General features: G+C 41.9%; 4 protein-coding genes across 5 annotated transcripts; all 4 read left to right on the top strand.

Moving 5' to 3' along the window:
* Positions 1-1,144: 1,144 nt before the first annotated feature.
* LOC145911543 (uncharacterized) lies at positions 1,145-7,739 on the top strand. Its single transcript, XM_082998929.1, has 3 exons — positions 1,145-1,515; positions 5,511-5,652; positions 6,236-7,739. Exons 1-3 carry the CDS (start codon positions 1,396-1,398, stop codon positions 7,039-7,041), a joined length of 1,068 nt encoding a protein of 355 aa, XP_082855055.1. The 5' UTR covers positions 1,145-1,395; the 3' UTR covers positions 7,042-7,739.
* A 3,128-nt stretch (positions 7,740-10,867) lies between these two features.
* On the top strand, positions 10,868-12,700 carry LOC145910407 (histone lysine acetyltransferase CREBBP-like). Of its 2 annotated transcripts, none has more exons than XM_082997524.1 (6): positions 10,868-11,166; positions 11,225-11,321; positions 11,402-11,494; positions 11,647-11,764; positions 11,870-11,957; positions 12,598-12,700. In XM_082997524.1, exons 1-5 carry the CDS (start codon positions 11,034-11,036, stop codon positions 11,954-11,956), a joined length of 528 nt encoding a protein of 175 aa, XP_082853650.1. In that variant the 5' UTR covers positions 10,868-11,033; the 3' UTR covers position 11,957; positions 12,598-12,700. The 2 variants fall into 2 exon arrangements, with proteins under 2 accessions (XP_082853650.1, XP_082853649.1); XM_082997523.1 differs by lacking the exon at positions 12,598-12,700 and adding an exon at positions 12,048-12,295.
* Positions 12,347-15,723, top strand: LOC145910843 (uncharacterized). The gene is made up of 3 exons (XM_082998054.1): positions 12,347-12,442; positions 12,598-12,766; positions 13,735-15,723. The coding sequence occupies exons 1-3, from the start codon at positions 12,347-12,349 to the stop codon at positions 14,538-14,540; spliced, it is 1,071 nt and encodes a 356-aa protein (XP_082854180.1). The 3' UTR covers positions 14,541-15,723.
* A 720-nt stretch (positions 15,724-16,443) lies between these two features.
* On the top strand, positions 16,444-17,527 carry LOC145910841 (zinc finger BED domain-containing protein 5-like). The gene is made up of 2 exons (XM_082998050.1): positions 16,444-16,756; positions 16,887-17,527. The coding sequence occupies exons 1-2, from the start codon at positions 16,444-16,446 to the stop codon at positions 17,525-17,527; spliced, it is 954 nt and encodes a 317-aa protein (XP_082854176.1).
* The last annotated feature ends 4,801 nt before the right edge of the window (positions 17,528-22,328 follow it).

The following is a 22,328-nucleotide window of genomic DNA, read 5'->3' as shown; positions in this document are numbered from 1 at the left end:
GAAGCAGTTAGGCTGTTGTTTATCTAACGACCCGTCAGAGTTCCGTCGCTTCAGAGGGTAACAGTGTTAGTCGCATCGTGATTCGACAATCGGCGGTATCTATTGCTACCGGTTGTGCTGAGCGCCTCTGCGTAGTAAGTTGTTGACGCTTTACCGGTTGTGACAGTCGCTTCGTCTGGTGTAGCGCGGTGTTATTGTTTTGAAGTGTTTTCCTTGCTACAGTGAATCATATGGCTGCTGTATTGTGACGCCGGGTGGTTGTATGCCCGATAGACAACTTTGTGCGATAGAATTTTGAAAACAAACTTTTAAGAAGGGACTGTTGAGTAATAAAGTGTGGGTTTAAGCTTGTTTATTCGGCTGGAAACATAAGTACTTAGTTTTCAGGCAACAGGTTTTATTCTTTGCAGGCAAGAAGTTCTGTTTTCGAGGTAGGCACATAATCACACAGTATGCCTGGGTATAGCCATAACGTTCCTGTAATTTCAAACTTATCCGGACCGGAGAAGGTCAAAGGCGTTACCTTGGATCTCTTTGTCTATTGCGAAACGCCAACTCGATATGAAGACTGCCAAAAGCACGCCGTAATCCGATTTTAATTTGGCCTTTTGGAGCTTTGCGCATGACGCATAGAAGAACCGGCGCGCGGGTTTGATCCATAAGATAGGATTAGCGTTTTGTCTTGTGCAGTTATACTGTGTCGTGGACACTAGAACCTTGTATACTCGTTATGTTCCGCCTTGTATGTTGGAAGTGCGTAATCTTGCGTTCGCACCGTGGTACATCAGCAACGTTGTCGGTTAGGGTCGCAGAGGGCACCAGTCCATCATGTTGGTCGCGCTATGACGTCACAGTGGCACGTTTCAAAAGAAAGATTTCCGCCATACACAGCGATATGCTGCAGTTTTAAAGTTCGCCTTGCGAGTGACCAAAAACTGTAAGGTTTCCAGTTATAAAGAATTATGATAGTTATAACCTCAAACAAAAATCCTGTGACGTATGTAGCGAATACATGTAGGTTGTTTGTGTGCTTTTGAAACCACCCAGCTTAAAAAAAAAGGATCAAATATTAAGCCAATGTTAGCTTCTGTTTCAGCTTGTTTATACGTGTTTACGTTTACGTGGCTTTTTGCTTTTCAGAAAATCTTAATCTTACGGTGTTTAACGGCTGTAGTCCCAAATCCTGACGAATTTGCCTAAGGAATGAATCTAAAACTGACCAGGAGGTAAAAGAAAAACCGGGAGATTTGATGTGGTCAACGCCAAGCCGTCACAACGCATTTCAAACAATTTCGGAAAAGGAGTTTCAAGATAAATTTACTTTAGCCGAGTCTGTCAGGTGCCATCTGATCGTGGATTGAAAAGTTAGCCAAGCCGCTGGGCCTAACTGGGCCCATGATGACGCCACTCGGATCTATTTTCAGGACGGGTGCCAACAAGCCACCAAAAATTGATCAGCACAGTTTGTTCACAAGTATACAAGTTAGCGCTGCGGTTCTCCAAGGGGATTTGCAGGTAATATTTCATGTACTGGTAACGAACTTACTGAAGCAACTATTGCTTGTACCCAGCCCACAGATCACTAAATTATTTTGATAAAATGCGGCAATAAACCACAAAGTTTTAAGTGATACAGCAGTAGTGTTGTTGTTTCCACATACGGTTACCCGAGTTTGACCTCTGCCTTGGGGGGTCTTTTTTCACGTTCGGCGCAGCAGTTACGTCATACATTGCGTAAGTTCTGCCACGTAAGAAAATGCTCTAATGTTCCAACACATGTACTTATATACCGGCAACCCGGCCATGCGGACGTCCAACTCAGGACATATCCATTGCTTTGTGAGAAAACTTGTTTACGGCGACTTGTACGTTAAGCAGTCACAGGTTGAGCCTATCCAATGACGGTTGCATGAACGTTTTTTAAGCAATATTTGCGTTTGATACATCCGCCTATTGCCCCACGGCGGCGTCGGTCGCGGAAGCATTGCACGATTGGTTTCCCGGGCAAGTTCGTTTTCCTCTTCCAAACGCCTCTCGTTTCGGCTAGCCTGGGTCGATGCCGTAGGAAAGCTTGTACTCTGCTGCACATACGATTCCGTAAATTTCGGAATTAAAGGAATTCCAATGTGCAAATTAGGGCCTTGCCTGCGGTAACGCGATATGCTATTTAACATTTTCGTTTATTCGGTTGCCCTTTACTATTCCTTTGTACCGCAGGGTGCATGTTAAATATATATGAATATTGTAGGTCTTGGAGGTATTTAAATAAACCTGTGACATTAACCCCCAGCTTTATCACCTGTCTGTTCTTTGACAGTTGCGTGTGAAATCGTGTACAAGATTTAAGAGCTGTGGGTAGGTTTTGTGCGGATTAAACTACACCAGCACTTTGTGAATAATCTACTTCATGTCTTGTCGATTGGAGGCTTATCGTTATTAACCATTTTAAACTTGTGGTATTTTTCATGTTATTATTGGTCAGATAAGGTTCTAAATTAAATCACCCATTGCTGATTCCCAATTGTACACGTCAGCTTTGAAAACAAAGCGTTTCCTTTTGCCCATCCACCCAGCGCAGCCAGTGCAAGTTGGGATCTCCGTAGTTGGCAAACTGTCATTTTACGACCGGTTACGACCACGGCGTCTCGGGTTACATTTCATAATGATAGCTCACCTGAGACCACCAAATGCGTGAAGTGAGAAAACCGCGCTGAATATGAAAGTTGTTGGAATAAAGAGTTTCGGAAGCTATATTTATGGCTTCGTGAATGTTAAACAGGGGGATGCTTGACTAACCAAACCAATTCCACAAGGAAATGTGTTGATAATCAGCACGATAATGGTTGCCTTGTCTATTGGGAGACCTAATTTTTTAGAAAAAGATTTCGTGGAAACAAAAATACGCATTTTTTGGTAGGTGGATACTTTCTGAAATTGGTGTTTTGTGTCCCGTGGACGCAGCAGTAAATAAGTTCGTTTCAGTTTTATGAATTGCTGCCAAATTTCCAAACTGGCGCCCTGTTATTCACAAATTCTGCCGAAGGCTGGGTTCCACACCGCCTGAGCACAATTACGCTGCACAATCGAGCGGTACATTACCAGGAAACGCTTCTCTTGTCATTTTCGAGCTGTGCTTTAAAGACTTGTCGCGAGCTTCGTGCCAATAGCGCCCTTTCCCTCTTCGGTCTTTTGCTGGAAACTGGCACTGCTTCCACTAAGCACATCGCTTTCCCTTATTTGGTGATTGCAGCGCGAGCAATTATGACGAGAATGCTGATTGTGATGGCGTCCATCAGACAGCTTAAGAAGGAAATTGTGTGTTGCAAATCTCGTACGGTATTCAACGCCATCGCACTGGTATGCGATGCGACTGCTGTTCCAGGTACGGCGTAGAAAGGTTTCAAATAATCCTTAAATCGTCGCGCCCATGGTAGCAAATTGCGTTACCTTCACGTGATTTTTTCGCATGTGACAGAATTTCTCCATGTTAAATGGTGAACACCGTACAGCGTTGAGAGATAAGATTCGTTCGGAGTATTTTACATGTGTTCCTGCGATACGCGGACAGTCCTTTTCGTCAAACATTGACGATACAGTTTGGAATAAACAAGTTTTGCGAGTCTGGATTGCTAACGGGTTGTAAAGCTTTTTACACATGGCCGTGAAAACTGACTGACGACAAAATAACTTTATTACTTCTTTGTTTTGTTTGCCTAATTGTGAAAGTTTTGAAGTCCGAAAAAGTATGGGAATATAAAACAAAAACTTCAATGTTAAGCAATGTCGATTAGCTTCAGACCTCATATTTAATTTATGCCGATGCCATGTGCAAAAACATCACCAATCAAACTACATTGTTTTTGTGAAAACACTAGGTCACAAAGTCCTAAGTGTTCCCACGACTAACCAAAGGTCACAGTAGAAAAGGCTGGCTGAATTACAAACAGAAATTTGGTCACCGAAATGGTCACAAGATCTCGCCATTTTCACGACCTTTGGTTTGGAAAGGCCTCAAAACCAGTCTAAGTGGCGAACACTTCACTGCATGTCATATCGTTTTACCGACGTGCGTAACTGTTTGTTTGGGGTCGTCCCGATTGCATTGTACCCCCTGTGGATTGCTTTGGTTCCAGTTTCCTTCGCATCAGACTTGTTCATGTTTTTGGGTCACTGTATTAACATTCAGGCGTCGAGTATCATTGTTGTCTTACTTTATTTCGGTCCAAGTGAGCTTCATACAAAAGGCATCCGTTTTTTCCTGTGAGGTCTATCAGTGCAGCTTGGTGTCATCAGTCTTTGCCTGGCCGTTTGGCCGGCAAGATCGTCAAAAGTCACACCAAACTGCACTAAAAGATGCCATAGGTTAAAACAGTGGTCATGTGTATGCAACTCACAGAAATTATGTTATTGGCTCTATGTTTATATTTAGTTTGGACCTTTGTACAGCATATACCAATTTGAATATTGATTCGTCTTGAGGTTGTATTGTCAAAAATATTGTATGCGTATTGCGGTGGTACTGATAAAACAGATGCGGTTTTTCGAAGAACAATTTCCTTTTCTTAGAATTGCGGTGCACATTCATCCGAACACAGATGCGTTTTTCAACCATTATCTTGCAGATGATGGAAACCATTTCCTTTAGTCTTTTTCTTCAATATAGCGAGAATAGAGAAGTCATGTCCGTTACACAACCAGTCAAAATGTAATATCAACGTCAAAACACAACCCAAGCGACATGTTTTATTTTAAACCAATTTCGGAAGCGTGGTACATTTGACCCGAAGAACAACCAACCCATGCGAGCAGATATAAATACCCTCCAATCGCCTGGCCTATCCCGCTTGTTGGTCCCCCGCCCAGAAGCGGCCGTGATTCGCCGAGCCGTGACCTGCCTAATAGCCATTTTTAACATCCGGCCACGTCGCTCCATATGCGCTGACCTGTAGCTTTTGCATGCAGCGAGGCATGCGCAGGCTCTTTGCCAATGACAAGCCGTGTCTGGTAGTGGCTCCCACACTTTGCACTAGACCGGAGCTGAAATATGCGGCACGACTTTAATCGAACTGCCAGTAATATTAAACTGCAGTTTGCATCAAGTCTATTGTGTGCACACCATGACTTGTGACATTTCTCAACGAATTTCCTGGCAAGCGGATTATGCCAAACGGAAGTTCTGTTTGTCTTTCGTCCGCGTGTTGGAAATGTGTCGTTTTTTTTAGTGTGATGTGTCTCTGGGAATTCGTTCCGGATTTGAGCGTTATCGTTTCCGCTTTTTTATGCCCTATGTTCTTTGCCATATATAATTTGTGTGTCTACATGCGCTTGTATTTACTCTACACAGACGGTGCATGTACATGCCAGTCAGACCGGTTATACACCGGAGCCTAATTCCAGTCGACCTTTAATAAACTCGGCGCCTGCGGTTTCAGCCACGTACCGACTTAACAAGTCAACTATACGCGAAGCGTTTCTGCAAGCCATAAATAATTGCTTCGTTGTTCTTGCAGATTTACGAACCGTGGAAACGCAAACGCAGCAAACCAAAGGAGTGTCACGTGACGTTGTACGTGAACGAAACCAGTCCCTTCCTCGTTTGGCATAAGATTGAAAAGGGCAACAAACAAGTCCAGGCTGTCGTCGCAAACATAGGTAAGTTAATCTGTGTATAAATTGATGGCAAAACAACGACGTTGTTTATGATATACTTCATTGAAACGTCGTTGCCTATTCCGCGCGTTAACTATAAAACAGAAGTGTTTATACAAACTGCAAAGTTTTGTTATGGTGCATAACTGCGCATGCTTACAAATACGTTTGTGATTTGCTATTTGCGGCATCCTTGCACTTTTTGTTGTGTTGTATTTGTCGGTCATGCTGCAGTGTGCAGTGAGCCGCATACCTGCTATATCAAGCGTTTTGTGTAAACCTTTCATCTTCTTGCAGACAGCTTACGGTGGCGTAAGTTTTGAGATTAGTGGCATAACTTACCAATGATGTGTTGTTTACCGCGGGTGTGGATTAGCTTTAGGGCTTTCGGCATATATTGTGCAAGTTCATTACTCAAATGGCTTTTTAGTATTGCAAGAACTTTTTTACAAAATTACCTTCGCGTTTCGGATTTGGACAGTTTTTACACAAGTTTGCGCGAACTTTTTAAGCCTCTGTTTCACATTGAAAATACCCGAATACAAGAACCCGTTCGAGCACCTAACAATTTGTTGTTTTTCCACAGTACCCGATGACAATCCAGCCAGCCCGAATGCGACCCCCAAACCCCGCTGTGTGCTCCCAGTGAGCCGCGCTAAGTTGCGGAAGACCACTGGAGGCAGTTTTGAGCTCACGGATTTCGCATCTTCACTAACGTTTCGCTTCGTTGCCAGCACTGTCAAGGAGGCCGAGTCGTGGGTCAAGAAACTGTCCTCCGAGAGTCTGCGCGAAGCGAAGCTGGACATGCGCAGTATTTGCTCCTCATGCTCTTCGTTCTCCTCTTCCACTTCCTCGTTCTCCTCTCATACGTCACCGGACGCGAGTCCCAACGAGGGCGGACGCTTTTTTCCTGCGTCAAACAACGGCGAAGGCCAGCAAACGAAATCCAAACACCGCAAGTCGGCGAGCTTTTCGGACGCAACTGGCGCGTTGATGCAACTCCTTAACAACGGCACGCCCGGCAGGTTGCAGCCCATCACACCGGAGGAGGGGAGCGAAATCCCCGTGGAATCGAGGTCGGCTCCCTGGGTGGAGGATCAGTTTGCGGTGAAAAGCACCGCCGACCACATTGCCGCTTGCAAACTTGGACACACGCGCTCAAACAGCAAAACCTTTCCGCGTGTACAGGCGTCTAAAGCGGCTGCTGCTAGGCAACAGCAGCATCACATGCGCGCGCAACCCCACTTGGGCATCCACGTGGCGTTGGACAAACATAGACCTGAACTGCGTCAAGCAATGAGTCCTGGCCATGATGAGCCAACAGAAAGAACTTCGCCCGATTTTTCCACTCTGCCGTTTTCGGAGTTTTTTGTTCACGTGCCCAGTACGTAACGGCATTGCTCATTACTTGTTTTTCCCTTCATTCTTACACCATTTTCGTTGTTCATTTCGCTGATCACGTTTTTCACTATCTATTTTTTTTACATGCGCAGTGGTAATAAGTCGCGCCGCCTACAATGCAACGAACCCTATATGTACTAGGTGTTACCCCCTTTTCCATGTCGAGCATATGACGTAATCAAACAGTCGCGGCGTCCGCATCACCATGAAGGGCAAAGACTCGACCTTGGTTTAACCCCGCACTGGGACGCGGTCCGTCGAAATCAATTCAACCATCACCCGGTGGCACCTGCTCGTTAAAATCTGTACCAGAACGCAGTAAAAACTTACTCCCGTGAACATAAAACGCCTGAATGAATATACAGGCAACTAGGTCCAATTGTGTGCGGCGTGTTCACACGCTCATCACCGTGAAATTGTTTACTGTTGGGTGTCCTCGCCACTCCTTGCAAGTTTGTTGGTTCTCCCGTGGCCCTTTGAACGTTTGCGTAAATCAAAAACATATCGAGTCTAAACGCTTCAGAACGTTTCTTTGCCAGCAGAGGTTCTGTAATGAAATACCACGCGATGTATCTTAGACATAGAAATCATTTAGGGTCACTATTATTCGATGTGGACCCGATACCGTTTTGTCAAAAGAACGTACGTCCTTCAAAAGCTTTTGACTCAGTTTCTTCCAAAATGCTTTTTTCAGAACTATCGAACTGGAGAATACTCTTACGGTTTTGAATTTTTCGTTCTGGAACTAAGCAATAAGAATTCCTATTACTTTTGTACTGTGTTCCCTGCTTTCCATTTACGCCGTACTAACATTCTAGTCTCTCTTGTGTTTTTTTTTTGCGTTGCCATATCTCTCGCGTTACCAGTAGCAACTCCCAGTGTTACATAATGTATTTTTTGTTCACATCTGTGACGTAGCTGTATATCTTGCGTCCCGTGTAACGGAATGAAATACTGTTTAACATTTCTGACCAAGTCACGTAAAACTGCCTTCTGGGACATCCATGGAACGAAGTAAGACAGATAGACAATCTCAATTGTTTTCAGTGCATATCGTTTTCGTTTAAGAACCAATTCAAAATAAGTCTTACATGGAGATTGCAACGTCACAGTGTGTATGGTTTTGTTACGTCACATATCGTATTTGTTCCACTACCAACGCGTAATTAAAACTACCATACGAACACAAGCTGAAGAATTTTCGAATTGAGACAGATACGGATTATATCTTTTTCTGAGGTTGAACGCTTGCGCTCAAAACAGCAAGCAGCAGAAAAAGTTGAATAAAACTTCTCGGCGAAAAGATGACATACCAATTAAGCTGCAAGTTTTGCAATGAAAAGATGTTATTTACTGTGATTGGGATATACGTCATCTCAACAGTTTTTTTTAATTTAAATTTCTGCTCAGCCTGTACATTTTCTAGGATCAGCCCTGTTGAAGTTAAGCACATTCTGGCCGTACGCACCTGAAAAGGCCTTCACTTCTTACAACTGATATGCAATAGTGAAGTCTTTCAATAAAAGACTTTCGGGAATTCAGAACAGCTTTAGGCAATAGCATTATAGTGGAACGATATCTTGCCCTTGACAAAGGCCACGAGCTTGAATGTAGCATAGCAATCGCCTAATCTCTACAGTATTACAAGTATTAATGGGGCTTAGTTGGAACCTTTGATGACTGTTATACATCGTTGCAGCCTACAAGTAAATACAGAAAATAACATTTTTCTTGCAATTATTTTCTCATCTTTCGGTGCCCACTCATTACTCACTTATATAATTTCCTACCGGTCAAAACACATTATTCTATACAGGTAAGCTAACAAACAACTAATTTCGAAATCACGAGCAGTCATTCTTTCAGATGCTATAGAAAGAATATACATTTTTTCCGTCTTATACAGTAAGGTGATACCTGAATCTCATGATGACCGTAAAACACCTCAGAATATTTCTTCTTGTACAGGTTTAAATAATAGTGAATGACAGAGTCTCTAAAAGTAAAATAAAATGTATTTCAGTCTCCCACACCATATCTTGCCGGCAGCAATGTGGAAAAGCTTCTATAAACGAGAGAAGCTTGTATAGGCTAATGGTTTATAAATTTCAAAAACATTTAAGCAATGACACCGTATACGTCACGCCACGTAAACTCTTCCCTCGAACAAATTTAACCACTAATTTATTATTTCTGTGGGGTTGCCCTTACCACAAGCTCCCATGGGAAATCCCCATGGACTTAAGACTTGAAACTGGCGCGAAGCTCATGTCCACCACCCTCATTCTGGCGGAAAATACTAAAATCCGGTCGGCTAATTTAGCACCAACTCCTGGGATGCGTCACAATCACTACGTCACTGTCGTCCGACTGTTACATCACAAATGTGATTGCTGCGGTTTTATATTGAAAGGCTGTGTGTAGTGACACGTCATTTGAAAAATACTCTTTGTATGTGTATTGTTCAATTGTTGATCAGCATCTTTAAAAAACATATGCCACTATATTGTGTAAAGGTTCCAAAACCGTAGCCAGTGCAATCGCTTGGTCATCGAGTGAGGTGTATATGCCACTCTGCTGTGTGAAGGTTGCAAAACCCTAGCCAGTGCAATCGCTTGGTCATTGAGTGAGGTGTATATGCCATTATGCTGTGCGAAGGCTTAAACAACAAGAAATAAATCTGTTGGTTCTTTATTGGTGATATCTGAATAAAAACAACAATGTGAATGTCACACATGCATTTTGTGAATGTACTTCCAGTGTCTTCTTTTCTATGTCTGCAATAACAAAACTGAAATTTGGCTTGTAAGTTAATGAAGGTAGGCACTAGTGTTACAATTCAGTTACATATCATATGGGCTTTTTGGCTTCATTAATATGCACAAAAACAAAATTATATCTGGCTTGAAAGTTAATGAAGAAAGAAAAGATATTAACTTGCAATAATAATAAACATTGCAATGTAGTTATTTACAACAAACCGCTTTACTTCATTATTCTGCAAGAAAATGTAATATAATGGTTTAAATGTATTCAAAGAATAGCTATTTTTAAAACTTACTTGGGCCTTTTGGGGGGGGCTGTGGTGGCTGAGGTGCCCAAGGCCCAGGTGCTGTACAAAACAGCTTATCATAATACTGCACTGGGTAAAATTCATTTTCTTTACTACATAGTTAAACCGTGTCACTACACACAGCCTTTTAATATAAAACCGCAGCAATCACATTTGTGATGTAACAGTCGGACGACAGTGACGTATGGATTGTGATGCACCCCAGGAGTTGGTGCTAAATTAACCGACCGGGTTTTAGTATTTTCCCATTCTGGCAGAATAATTTTGTAAATTTGCCACATTTTACAAGATACAACAGGCATTTACTCAAAAATTGGTTTCTTTTGGATTAGAATCAAATTACAGGGATGAGCAAGCAGTTCAAACCTCAAAAAACATTTAAACAATTTTTTTCGCAGCTGTATCAATCAAAAAAATCGCCTGGTTTTGCTCGCGAAAAAGTTTAATATTTTTAGATAGTATGGACGCCAAAGAATATCTACCCTCAAGGATTTCAACGGAAATCGATGTTTACTTATAGTTATGGCATAGCAAACATATCATATTCATATTCGAATATTAATGCAAATTTTTTTTGATTTTTCTTTCGTTGGAAAGTTCAGCCTGTGATCTATCTTTGTGTGAAGAAAGTAAGTCGCTACCTCGTAAGGCGGCCGAGTCACGCGCGTTCAAACTTTTGTGAACTGGCGATTTTTTTTTGTCAACTAACATCCCTCTGGCTCTGGTCTTCTTGGCTGTGATAAGTTGCATTCTATTTGAATAAGGTGGAGCCGTGTAGGCATTTAGTTTTAAATCGTGTTTGTTCTGGTTTTATTTATCTGTTTGCTGTGAAACTGCAAATTGGAATAAAAGGTTTGAGAATTGCACGCATATAAAAAAGTACACGGCAATTAAGGATCTTTATCCTACAATGACCATGGCTGAAGGTGCAGGCGAAATACCTACTGCTCAAATGCCGAAGACCTCTATGTCATTTCACAATGAGCAGGTTCAGGAGGTGTTGGGTTTGAACAGTGCATGGGAACCAAAGCCAGCTCAATCGGGTACAAAAGCTGTAATTTTATAAATTTTCACAGAAAAATAACCAATTTTTGGTCATAGATAACAACATATTGCTTGCACAAGGATCAATTGGTGATGGTGGGCCTATGGACAATTCCATGCCAAACACAAATGCAATGAATGTATCAGCTACTGGGTATGTTTGTTGGTTTATGAATGTATTTTAGGTTGCAAACGCTTGTCTTGTGCATTAGTTATAATTATATGTTTCTGTAGTGGAACTGATGTACCAATGAACCAGCCAGGTGTCACACTGGAATGGCACAGTCAAGTGAAGGATGAGTTAAGAAATTATCTCGTACAAAAACTGTAAGTGTAAAAAACAAATAATATAATTTAACTGTTCTAAATTGTATGTGGTATTATAATAAACCTGAACTAATAAATAATATTGTGTTGGGGATAAATTGAACATACAGATCATTACAGCTTACTCCAACTGACATTATTTAATTTTTCAGGGTTCAGAACATTTTTCCGAGCCCAGACACAATACCGATGAGTGATCAACGGATGGTGAAGCTTCTTGGCTTTGCACGCAAAGTGGAGGGCATCATGTATGAACAAGCAAGCTCAAGGGTTAGTTGCAGAATTGTTTTTATCTGGCATTTGTTTAAATATCAACCTGCTTGGTTTGGTGTCATGAGCGTTTGTGAGATTTATTTGATGAGCGTTGTTTTGTAGGAGGAATACTATCACCTCCTTGCAGAGAAAATTTACAAGATTCAGAAGGAGCTGGAGGAAAAAAGACAAGAAAGCAGCAGTTCTTGAGGTATTATGCAGATAACTTGGCATGAAGCTTTTTCCCAATGGATCATGCACATGCATTACTTATATTTTAAACTTATAAATTCCTTACTAGCTCAACAGAGATTGGGGATTCCTGAGCCATTATCAACACGACGATGCCGCAGGAACGACGCAGCAACATGACGACGCCAACTAACAGCAGCTTATCGTTTACAGTGCCTTTTTTCTTCGACCGCCTTGCGCTTGTTTTTTTGTATCGCATTGTGTTCATTTACACCTGACGAAGCGAGGGAAATTCGCGAAAGCTTGTGTACTGTTTACAATACAAAAGTCAGTCTTTTGCAAAAGAGTGCCAATCAGAGAAAGAATAAATTCCTTACTATGTGGCAGAAAAAAATGCTTTGTTCCTATATGGCAACCGAATCAGGCTTTTTTCAGCTTTTTAAAATAAATAATGTTCTTGAAAGAGACCAAGAAGAGCTTGGCGTGAAAAACGAAAAGAAACTCGTTGGAAAAACACAAATACAAATATACCATTCTCCAATATTTTGGCTTTTTTGCACACAAATTCCATTCAAATCATTTTATGTGTTATGATATATAAAAAAAATTTTTGCCAACAAACCTCTGGTTCTTCAATAAAATATTTTTTTCAATTTTAGCAACCTGGAGAGGCTCAGCAGGTAGGTCAACAAGTGAACAGAATACCCAACAGCACTGGATCTAGTATGGTTGATCCAGAAAAGCAAAAACTGATTCAGCATCAGCTCTTGCTTCTGCTTCATGCCAACAAGTGTTTAAAAGAAGTAAGTAGAAAAATATTGCCAAAGAGTAAAGCATTATTTCTGAGGCTTTGATGCCAGCTGGTGTATCATTCTTTGATTTCACCAAAATTTACATTATTAAACAATTTAAATTTGATTAACATTCTAAATTATGTTTTTATTTTTGTTTGCCATTGATTTGAACGTGCGTGATCTCTTAAAACATCGTCAAAACGTCTGCACAAAATACTAACACTGCCGTATATCTGACTCCTGATAAAAAGGCTACTATCTAAACCAAAGTTAATCTGTCAGTTTAATGCATAAATAAAAGTCGCACAAGTATTACAATAAAACGTTACAAACCACGCGTACTAAAGTCTCTGTCTGTGAGTCTATAAAGAAATCATGGAATAGAGTTATAGACTGAAATATCGCTCTCTTCAAAGACTGAATTATATATATATTCTTTTACCCAATATGTGTGGCTTATATAGAAAATGCATACAGGGTCGTTTGGGTTCGGCCCGATCCGTGACTCATTTGAAAAAGACAGCTTGTTGCTCGAAGTGTCACGAAATAGGGTGACCGCTGATATTTAGCTGTCTTCCGTGCATACAATAAACAGCGCGTTATTCGCCGTATGTTGAAATGGGTTCGTGGCGCATTACTCGACGTTAATAAAAATACAGATGCCACGTAAACACAACATAACATACGAGAAATGTGATGTCAGATACATAAAAACTCCCCGTGTTTTCCGAACAAGTGTTTCAAGTTTTGAGATTAGTGGTATAACTTGCCAATGATGTGTTGTGTGGATTAACTTAGGGCTTTCGGCATATGTTGTTCAAGTTCATCACTCAAATGGCTTTTTAGTATTGCAAGAACTTTTTTACAAAATTACCTTCGCGTTTCGGTTTTTGACGGTTTTTACACAAGATTGCGCGAACTTTTTAAGCCTCTGTTTCACATTGAAAATACCCGAATACAAGAACCCGTTCGAGCACCTAACAATTTGTTGTTTTTCCACAGTACCCGATGACAATCCAGCTAGCCCGAATGCGACCCCTAAACCCCGCTGTGTGCTCCCAGTGAGCCGCGCGAAGTTGCGGAAGACCACTGGAGGCAGTTTTGAGCTCACGGATTTCGCATCTTCACTAACGTTTCGCTTCGTTGCCAGCACTGTCAAGGAGGCCGAGTCGTGGGTCAAGAAACTGTCTTCAGAGAGTCTGCGCGAAGCGAAGCTGGACATGCGCAGTATTTGCTCCTCATGTTCTTCGTTCTCCTCTTCCACTTCCTCGTTCTCCTCTCATACGTCACCGGACGCGAGTCCCAACGAGGGCGGACGCTTTTTTCCTGCGTCTAACAACGGCGAAGGCCAGCAAACGAAATCCAAACACCGCAAGTCGGCGAGCTTTTCGGACGCAACTGGCGCGTTGATGCAACTCCTTAACAACGGCACGCCCGGCAGGTTGCAGCCCATCACACCGGAGGAGGGGAGCGAAATCCCCGTGGAATCGAGGTCGGCTCCCTGGGTGGAGGATCAGTTTGCGGTGAAAAGCACCGCCGACCACATTGCCGCTTGCAAACTCGGACACACGCGCTCAAACAGCAAAACTTTTCCGCGTGTACAGGCGTCTAAAGCGGCGGCTGCTAGGCAACAGCAGCATCACATGCGCGCGCAACCCCACTTGGGCATCCACGTGGCGTTGGACAAACATAGACCTGAACTGCGTCAAGCAATGAGTCCTGGCCATGATGAGCCAACAGAAAGAACTTCGCCCGATTTTTCCACTCTGCCGTTTTCGGAGTTTTTCGTTCACGTGCCCAGTACGTAACGGCATTGCTCATTACTTGTTTTTCCTTCATTCTTACACCATTTTCGTTGTTCATTTCGCTGATCACGTTTTTCACTATCTATTTTTTTTACATGCGCAGTGGTAATAAGTCGCGCCGCCTACAATGCAACGAACCCTATATGTACTAGGTGTTACCCCCTTTTCCATGTCGAGCATATGACGTAATCAAACAGTCGCGGCGTCCGCATCACCATGAAGGGCAAAGACTCGACCTTGTTTTAACCCCGCACTGGGACGCGGTCCGTCGAAATCAATTCAACCATCACCCGGTGGCACCTGCTCGTTAAAATCTGTACCAGAACGCAGTAAAAACTTACTCCCGTGAACATAAAACGCCTGAATGAATATACGGACAACTAGGTCCGATTGTGTGCGGCGTGTTCACACGCTCATCACCGTGAAATTGTTTACTGTTGGGTGTTCTCGCCACTCCTTCAAAGTTTGTTGGTTCTCCTATGACCCTTTGAACGTTTACGTAAATCAAAAACATATCGAGTCTAAACGCTTCAGAACGTTTCTTTGCCAGCAGAGGTTCTGCAATGAAATACCACGCGATGTATCTTTGACATAGAAATCATTTAGGGTCACTATTATTCGATGTGGACCCGATACCGTTTTGTCAAAATAACTTACGTCCTTCAAAAGTTTTGACTCATTTTCTTCCAAAATGCTTTTTCAGAACTATCGAACTGGAGAATACTCTTACGGTTTTGAATTTTTCGTTTTGGAACTAAGCAATAAGAATTCCTATTACTTTTGTACTGTGTTCCCTGCTTTCCATTTACGTCGTACTAACATTCTAGTCTCTCTTGTGTTTTTTTTTTGCGTTGCCATATCTCTCGCGTTACCAGTAGCAACTCCCAGTGTTACATAATGTATTTTTTGTTCACATCTGTGACGTAGCGGTCTTCGTATATCTTGCGTCCCGTGTAACGGAATGAAATACTGTTTAATATTTCTGACCAAGTCACGTAAAACTGCCTTCTGGGACATCCATGGAACGAAGTAAGACAGATAGACAATCTCAATTGTTTTCAGTGCATATCGTTTTCGTTTAAGAACCAATTCAAAATAAGTCTTACGTGGAGATTGCAACGTCACAGTGTGTATGGTTTTGTTACGTCACATATCGTATTTGTTCCACTACCAACGCGTAATTAAAACTACCATACGAACACAAGCTGAAGAATTTTCGAATTGAGACAGATACGGATTATATCTTTTTCTGAGGTTGAACGCTTGCGCTCAAAACAGCAAGCAGCAGAAAAAGTTGAATAAAACTTCTCGGCGAAAAGATGACATACCAAGCTGCAAGTTTTGCAATGAAAAGATGTTATTTACTGTGATTGGGATATACGTCATCTCAACAGTTTTTTTTAATTTAAATTTCTGCTCAGCCTGTACATTTTCTAGGATCAGCCCTGTTGAAGTTAAGCATATTTTGGCAGTACGCACCTGAAAAGGCCTTCACTTCTTACAACTAATGTGCAACAGTGAAGTCTTTCAATAAAAGACTTTCGGGAATTCACAACAGCTTTAGGCAATAGCATTATAGTGGAACGATATCTTGCCCTTGACAAAGGCCACGAGCTTGAATGTAGCATAGCAATCGCCTAATCTCTACAGTATTACAAGTATTAATGGGGCTTAGTTGGAACCCTTGATGACTGTTATACATCGTTGCAGCCTACAAGGAAAAAGTAAATACAGAAAATAACATTTTTCTTGCAATTATTTTCGCATCTTTCGGTGCCCACTCATTACTCACTTATATAATTTCCTATCGGTCAAAACACATCTTATTCTATTCAGGTAAGCTAACAAACAATTAATTTCGAAATCACGAGCAGTCATTCTTTCAGATGCTATAGAAAGAATATACATGATTGCCGTCTTATACAGTAAGGTGATACCTGAATCTCATGATGACCATAAAACACCTCACGAAGCTGTTGCTTGTTACTTTGACAACAACTCTTTGAGATGGGAAAACCTTGTAGGTGTTTGCACTGATGGTGCCCCTGCAATGCTTGGTTGTCGAAGTGGATTTATTACAAGGATGAAGAAAAAAAGTCCAAACGCAGTCGGCACTAACTGCGTAATCCACCTGGAAGCTCTGGCATCCAAGACTTTACCATCTGCATTAAGCTATAAGCTGACAATTGTCATAAAAATTGTCAACTACGTCAAGGCAAGTGCTGTCAACACGAGGTTGTTTGCCAAGTTGTGCAAGGAAATGGATTCGGATCACAAGACTCTGTTTTCACACTTTCACCCCAGACGGCTTTCAACTGTCATTGGCATACCTCGTTGACATTTTTGAAGCCCTCAATACACTGAATCGTCACTTGCAAGGAAAGAATAGCAACCGCATTAATCACACCGACATCATACGTGGTTTTATAGCGAAACTGGGACTGTGGCTTCGTCGAGTTCAACGTGGGAACGCGGCTTCATTTACAAACCTAGATGCAGCCCTCGATAAAAACGATGCTGACCTGAAGGACGAGCTTAAGAACGAAATGGAAGCGCATCTTCAACTTTTAATTGTTGAATTTGAACGGTATTTCCCAGAACTCGCCAGCACTGAATTGCCAGATTGGAAGGTGACTAGAAATCCTTTTCGTCTCAATGAAGACCTTCTTTCGGATGATTTGCAGGAAGAATTCTTGGAATTGAAGTTTAGCTCGACCGCAAAAGACGACTTCGAAGCCATGCCTCTCACCGATTTCTGGGTGAAATACGTGCAGTTGTACAGGAAAGTTGGCTACAGTGTGGCATTGCGCACTCTACTTCCATTTTCTACAACTCATTTGTGTGAAAGTGAGTTTTCTGCACTTGTAAGTGTAAAGACAAAAGCACGCAACAAACTCGACTGTGCAGCCGATCTGCGATGTGCATTGTCGTCCACAAAGCCACCCATTAAACACCTGGTTTCAAAAAAGCAATCCCATCCCTCCCATTGACGAGTGTTAATAAAAATAAATAGCTCAAGAGTTGATCTTGAAATTTTTTCGGGTTGTGGGGTCGTGTATCTTTTCGGGTTGTGGGGGGTCGCAGGATTTGACAAATAGTGATAGGGGGCCGCGAGCAAAAAAGTTTAAGAACCGCTGGCTTAAAGGATTGCAAGTCATTTATAGGACGGTCCCTCAAGGAGAAATACCAGTTGGCCCGTCGTTGCAGACTGTGCTTTAAGTGCCTTGGGGCTGGACACTACATTGATGCATGTCCATCTGAAGAGACATGCCAAGTAAAAGGTTGTGGCAAGTCGCATCATACACTGCTACATTGGAGCAAGATTAACAATGTATTGGGACAGTCACGGAAGGGGCGAAGCTCAAGTGCCGCCATTGACCCAGATACGGTAAATGGGGTCGGTTTTGTTGCTTCAACGTCTACTGCTCGATCATTTAATGTGCGATTGAAAGTTGTGCCCGTCAAGGTACGTACCGTTACGTCGGATAAATGTGTACTTACATATGCATTTTTGGATAATGGTGCTAATACGACCCTGTGCTCTTCTCGTCTAATGGATAAGCTTGGGCTTAGTGGCAGGTTGAATCCTTTGTCTATTGAAACTATAGCGGGGACGCATAAGATTGATAGTTGTTGTGTGACTCTTTCTGTTCATGGTGTGGGACAACACGCTAATGCCGTCTATGACCTAACTGATGTTAGGGTTGTTCCGAAATTACCCAGCTTGGCTGGGAGCATTCCTGTTGGCGAAGACAGTTTAAGATACCCACATACTAGCCATTTAGACTTACATGTGGTTCGAAATGTTGGGGAGATTTATTGCTGGCAGCTGATCTGCCTGAAGTTCATGAATATACGGAGATTATCCGTGGAGGTCATGGAGAACCTGATGCATTACATACACCACTGGGATGGTGTCTGTTTGGTACAGAACGCACCAGGGGAAAGCCTCAAGCATCAGCAAATTTTGTACAGACTAGCTGTGATCAGTGTGTTCAACTTGATGAAATATTTGGACGAGACTTCATGGATCAGGGAGGTCATAAGCCCACATACTCATTGGAGGACAAGCGGGCTCTTGCTGTGATGGAAAGCACGGCCACTTTGGTGGATGGACATTACCAAATGAGCCTGCCCTGGAAGTCTAATAACCTAAAGCTGCCGTACAATAGAAATATGGCAGAGAGGAGACTAAAGAACCTTATGCGTCGCTCACAGAATGACGAGAAGCTTTGTGAGCAATATAAGAAGAAGATTGCCGATTGCATTGAAAAGGATTTGCTCGTCGGATTCCGGATGTATGTCTGAAGCGTACTGACAAAACGTGGTATATTCCTCATCATGCCACTGGGAAGAAGTTTCGCATTGTATTTGACTGTGCAGCAACGTTCCAACGAACATCTCTTAATGACAATCTGTTTCACGGCCCTGATTTGACCAACTCTCTTGTTGGTGTGCTTTTACGCTTTCGCCAAGACCCTGTGGCAATTATAGCGGATATTAAAGCCATGTTTCATCAGGTTAGAGTCCTGCCTGTGGATTGTGACTCTTTGCGGTTTCTTTGATGGCCTCCAGGTGATTTCACAAAGCCACCAGTTGATTATCAAATGATGGTCCACCTGTTTGGAGCAACAAGTTCTCCCAGCTGTGCAAGTTTTGCATTGAAAAAGACCGTGTCGGATAACAGCCATCTTGTTGGTGAAGATGCTGCAAAGAGTGTTTCAAACAATTTTTATGTGGATGATTGGCTGGTGTCAGTCGCTTCTACGAAGCAAGCAATTACCTTGGTAAGGGACGTTACCACAATATTGGATGTGGGGGGCTTTCATTTGACTAAATTTGTAAGCAATTCTTCAGAGGTTCTTGAGTCACTTCCTGGCTCAAACCACAATATTTCCTTCCTTGATTTAGACTTTGAACACCAGTTAGTTGGTCGTACACTGGGTGTCCGATGGGACATAGTTAAGGATTCTTTTGGGTTTAGAGTAAACATATCACCAAAGCCATATACCCGTAGGGGGGTTTTGTCAATGATGAGTCAAGTGTACGACCCCTTAAGATTCAAGATTTAAGATTTGTTTATTTTTCGTCATCATAAATTGCACAATTTTTCAAACATTATATGTGAGACGAAAGGTACAGCTAAGAACCAAATAATGGTTGTTGAGTAGCTGACCGGATGGGTGGCTGAACTAAGTCGGATGTAGCGGTAATGTGTAAAAAGTTAAACACACGAACATGAAAATGAAAGCGCAATATAAGCAGAATTGTAGAGGAAAGCAATGTCGATGGGCAAAAATTGTAATTACCCAATCATTGTGAATGCGTAAGCACGTGATTATACTGACAAAACGAGGCAAGCAAATGGAAAAAATACTTACGTAGACAAGTCAGGTAAGACTCGCCTTTTTCTCGTCTCTCTCTCTCAGACTTCATAGAGAAGTCGGGTATTAGACTAGTAGGTAAGACTTGCCTTTTTCTTGTCTCTCTCTCTCTCTCTCTTAGACTTACGTAGACAAGGCGGGTATGGTTTCGTGGGAACGTAATTGGCGTAGGACACGAAAAAGTTTCTTGTTGCAAAAACAAACCTTTGTCTATGACGTGCAAACTACTAAACATTTGTTTGTGTTGGTTTACTTTCAAGAAAATGAGTTAAACACATGTAAGTTTCCGCCAAACATGTTAAAGAGAGAAAGACGAGAAAAAGGCGAGTCTTACCTGACTTGTCTACGTGAGAGAAAGAGAGAGACAAGAAAAAGGCGAGTCTTACCTGACTTGTCTACGTAAGTATTTTTTCCCAAGCAAATAGTCTGGAAGGGAGAATGAAATGACGCCCAAAGCATTATTGCAGTAATTGGTTTGGGATTGGACGGTGCCGCACAATGTAAATAGACCTCGGGAATTGTTTACCAGGAAACCACGTTGGACAATTTCGAAAGTAGGTAGGCCTAATGGCCGGGGAACATAGAAAATGTCGATGGCGCTTGCGCTCAGTTAGAACCTTTAGACTTGACATCGATAAGTTTTGCATGATATCTGCACACTCAAATGTGGTGTCGCTAAAGAGCTTGCTAACATTTCTTAATCAAACTGTGACAATCTCCTTCATCATCACAGTTCAATTCGAACAATGGAAACCGGTAGATCTGAACTTAGACTCTTTTACGTGGCAGCCGGGATTTTTACCTTTCTTGCTGTAACGTTTGTATTTGTTGCCCCATTTTGGAGGGAGTCGTCCAATCAGGCTTCAGATCAGATCTACAACACTGTACAAGCCTTTGAGGGATTATGGATGTCGTGTTTGTTCGCAGGAAGAAACATTCAGTGCGTTCAGATGGGAATGTCAGGCACTAGCTACACTTCGTACAATAGTTCTGGATATTACTATAATCAAATTTATGGTAAGGTTTTGATTAATTAGTCTTATAAAACATTTCGCTGTTAAAATTCGTAGTAAGGCCAACACACTCTAAAAACATTTCGGTCGTTAAAGGCGTTTGAGTTTGGAAAAACAACCGTTTGATAAAGTTACTATTTCTTAATTTCTGAAAGGAATATTTTCTAAAAATCTGCCTGGCCAAGAAGTTACTGAACCATATGAGCATATACCCATATTTGTCCAGCTGTTTAACGGCAAAGCGATACATAACTATAAAGCATGGTGAAATTTCTGGCTGGGTTTGACTTATTTCGAATGGATACGCGATATTTACATCAAGGGTGAACGGCCTGAAAGTTTCATTATAAATTCGAACAAATAAATCGGTTGCTGGGAAATGCATATCCACGTGTTGCTACGGGTGTGTTGTGGATGCGATATTTATTGAATGACGTATGTCTTCTTGTACGGTGATGGCAAGGCACAGTCGAAATAAATGCGTTTTATGTTAGCCAAGTAATAAGTCGTCCATTCAGCAGGCTTAGCATTTTGGTGACGTCATTTGTATTGTTAACGATTATCTGTTATGTCTCAACGTAAGTTAGGCAGCTGTAGAGAGTTAGAAATTTTAAGTATTATACAATTTTGTTTGACGCGTTTAAGCACTTTTTAATGATACACCCTTACATTTTTATGGTATCGTTTAGAAGGAGGTTATATATTGTGGTGTTATCATGAAACAACCAGTCAGCAAAAACGATAAATATTTTTTGAATTTTAGTTACTTAATTGGTGAACTGAAACAGGTTTGTAATGTCTGAGAAAGTTTCTCCTCTATCATCTCTTCTACGGCGTGTATTGCTTGTGACTGCCATTGTATCGTTTCTATTAATCACGTTCGTTCTGGCTGGGCCATGGTGGCGTGTGACGTCATCTTGGGGCAGCGCATCGGCCATGTCCACCATTTACACGTACGAGGGAGTATTTCTCACCTGTGTGCAAAGCTCTGGTTATCAAGGCCACAACCAATGTTTCCAGCTACCAATGTATTCCACCTACAACACTGGTGGATGGTATGGATCGGGCAGCGCTATGAGGATGGGTAACTATTGTAAGTAAACACCAACTAATGAGAATTTTATTCCGATTGACGATCGTTGCTGGGAAACGCTGCGAACCAATGATCTCCAAGCTTAGTATAATTTATGGGGGCGGTCGCGGTATTGCGACGTACATTCTCGTATGTATCACGCGATCATCCTGAAACGTCAGTTGAGTTTCGGCGGGCTAAGTGGAAGTTGGTTATTCTGTTTCAAGGCAAAGCAGAGCGAAAATTAGTTTTTTGGCGTCTATTCGTAACATTAAAATATTTTTTTTCAAACGTTTTTATAATTTTCTCCGTAAGGTTGCAC

Source organism: Ascidia mentula, chromosome 8 (assembly GCF_947561715.1).
Source record: "Ascidia mentula chromosome 8, kaAscMent1.1, whole genome shotgun sequence".
Classification (NCBI taxonomy): Eukaryota; Metazoa; Chordata; class Ascidiacea; order Phlebobranchia; family Ascidiidae; genus Ascidia; species Ascidia mentula.
The sequence above is the reverse complement of the archived record's forward strand: the minus strand, read 5'-3'. Positions and strand labels throughout refer to the sequence as shown.

What these genes read in the sequence shown, in the direction of transcription:
- LOC145910841 (XM_082998050.1), top strand. Translation starts at nt 16,444, where the DNA reads ATGATTGCCGTCTTATACAGTAAGGTGATACCTGAATCTCATGATGAC. An exon ending in TGTCAACTACGTCAAGGCAA is followed by an intron (nt 16,757 to 16,886) that starts GTGCTGTCAACA and finishes ACATTTTTGAAG; the next exon opens with CCCTCAATACACTGAATCGT.
- LOC145910843 (XM_082998054.1), top strand. Translation starts at nt 12,347, where the DNA reads ATGGCAACCGAATCAGGCTTTTTTCAGCTTTTTAAAATAAATAATGTT. An exon ending in TGAAAAACGAAAAGAAACTC is followed by an intron (nt 12,443 to 12,597) that starts GTTGGAAAAACA and finishes TTTCAATTTTAG; the next exon opens with CAACCTGGAGAGGCTCAGCA. An exon ending in TAGAAAAATATTGCCAAAGA is followed by an intron (nt 12,767 to 13,734) that starts GTAAAGCATTAT and finishes GTTTTTCCACAG; the next exon opens with TACCCGATGACAATCCAGCT.
- LOC145911543 (XM_082998929.1), top strand. Translation starts at nt 1,396, where the DNA reads ATGATGACGCCACTCGGATCTATTTTCAGGACGGGTGCCAACAAGCCA. An exon ending in TTCTCCAAGGGGATTTGCAG is followed by an intron (nt 1,516 to 5,510) that starts GTAATATTTCAT and finishes TTGTTCTTGCAG; the next exon opens with ATTTACGAACCGTGGAAACG. An exon ending in GGCTGTCGTCGCAAACATAG is followed by an intron (nt 5,653 to 6,235) that starts GTAAGTTAATCT and finishes GTTTTTCCACAG; the next exon opens with TACCCGATGACAATCCAGCC.
- LOC145910407 (XM_082997524.1), top strand. Translation starts at nt 11,034, where the DNA reads ATGACCATGGCTGAAGGTGCAGGCGAAATACCTACTGCTCAAATGCCG. An exon ending in ATGAATGTATCAGCTACTGG is followed by an intron (nt 11,322 to 11,401) that starts GTATGTTTGTTG and finishes ATGTTTCTGTAG; the next exon opens with TGGAACTGATGTACCAATGA. An exon ending in ATGAACAAGCAAGCTCAAGG is followed by an intron (nt 11,765 to 11,869) that starts GTTAGTTGCAGA and finishes GTTGTTTTGTAG; the next exon opens with GAGGAATACTATCACCTCCT.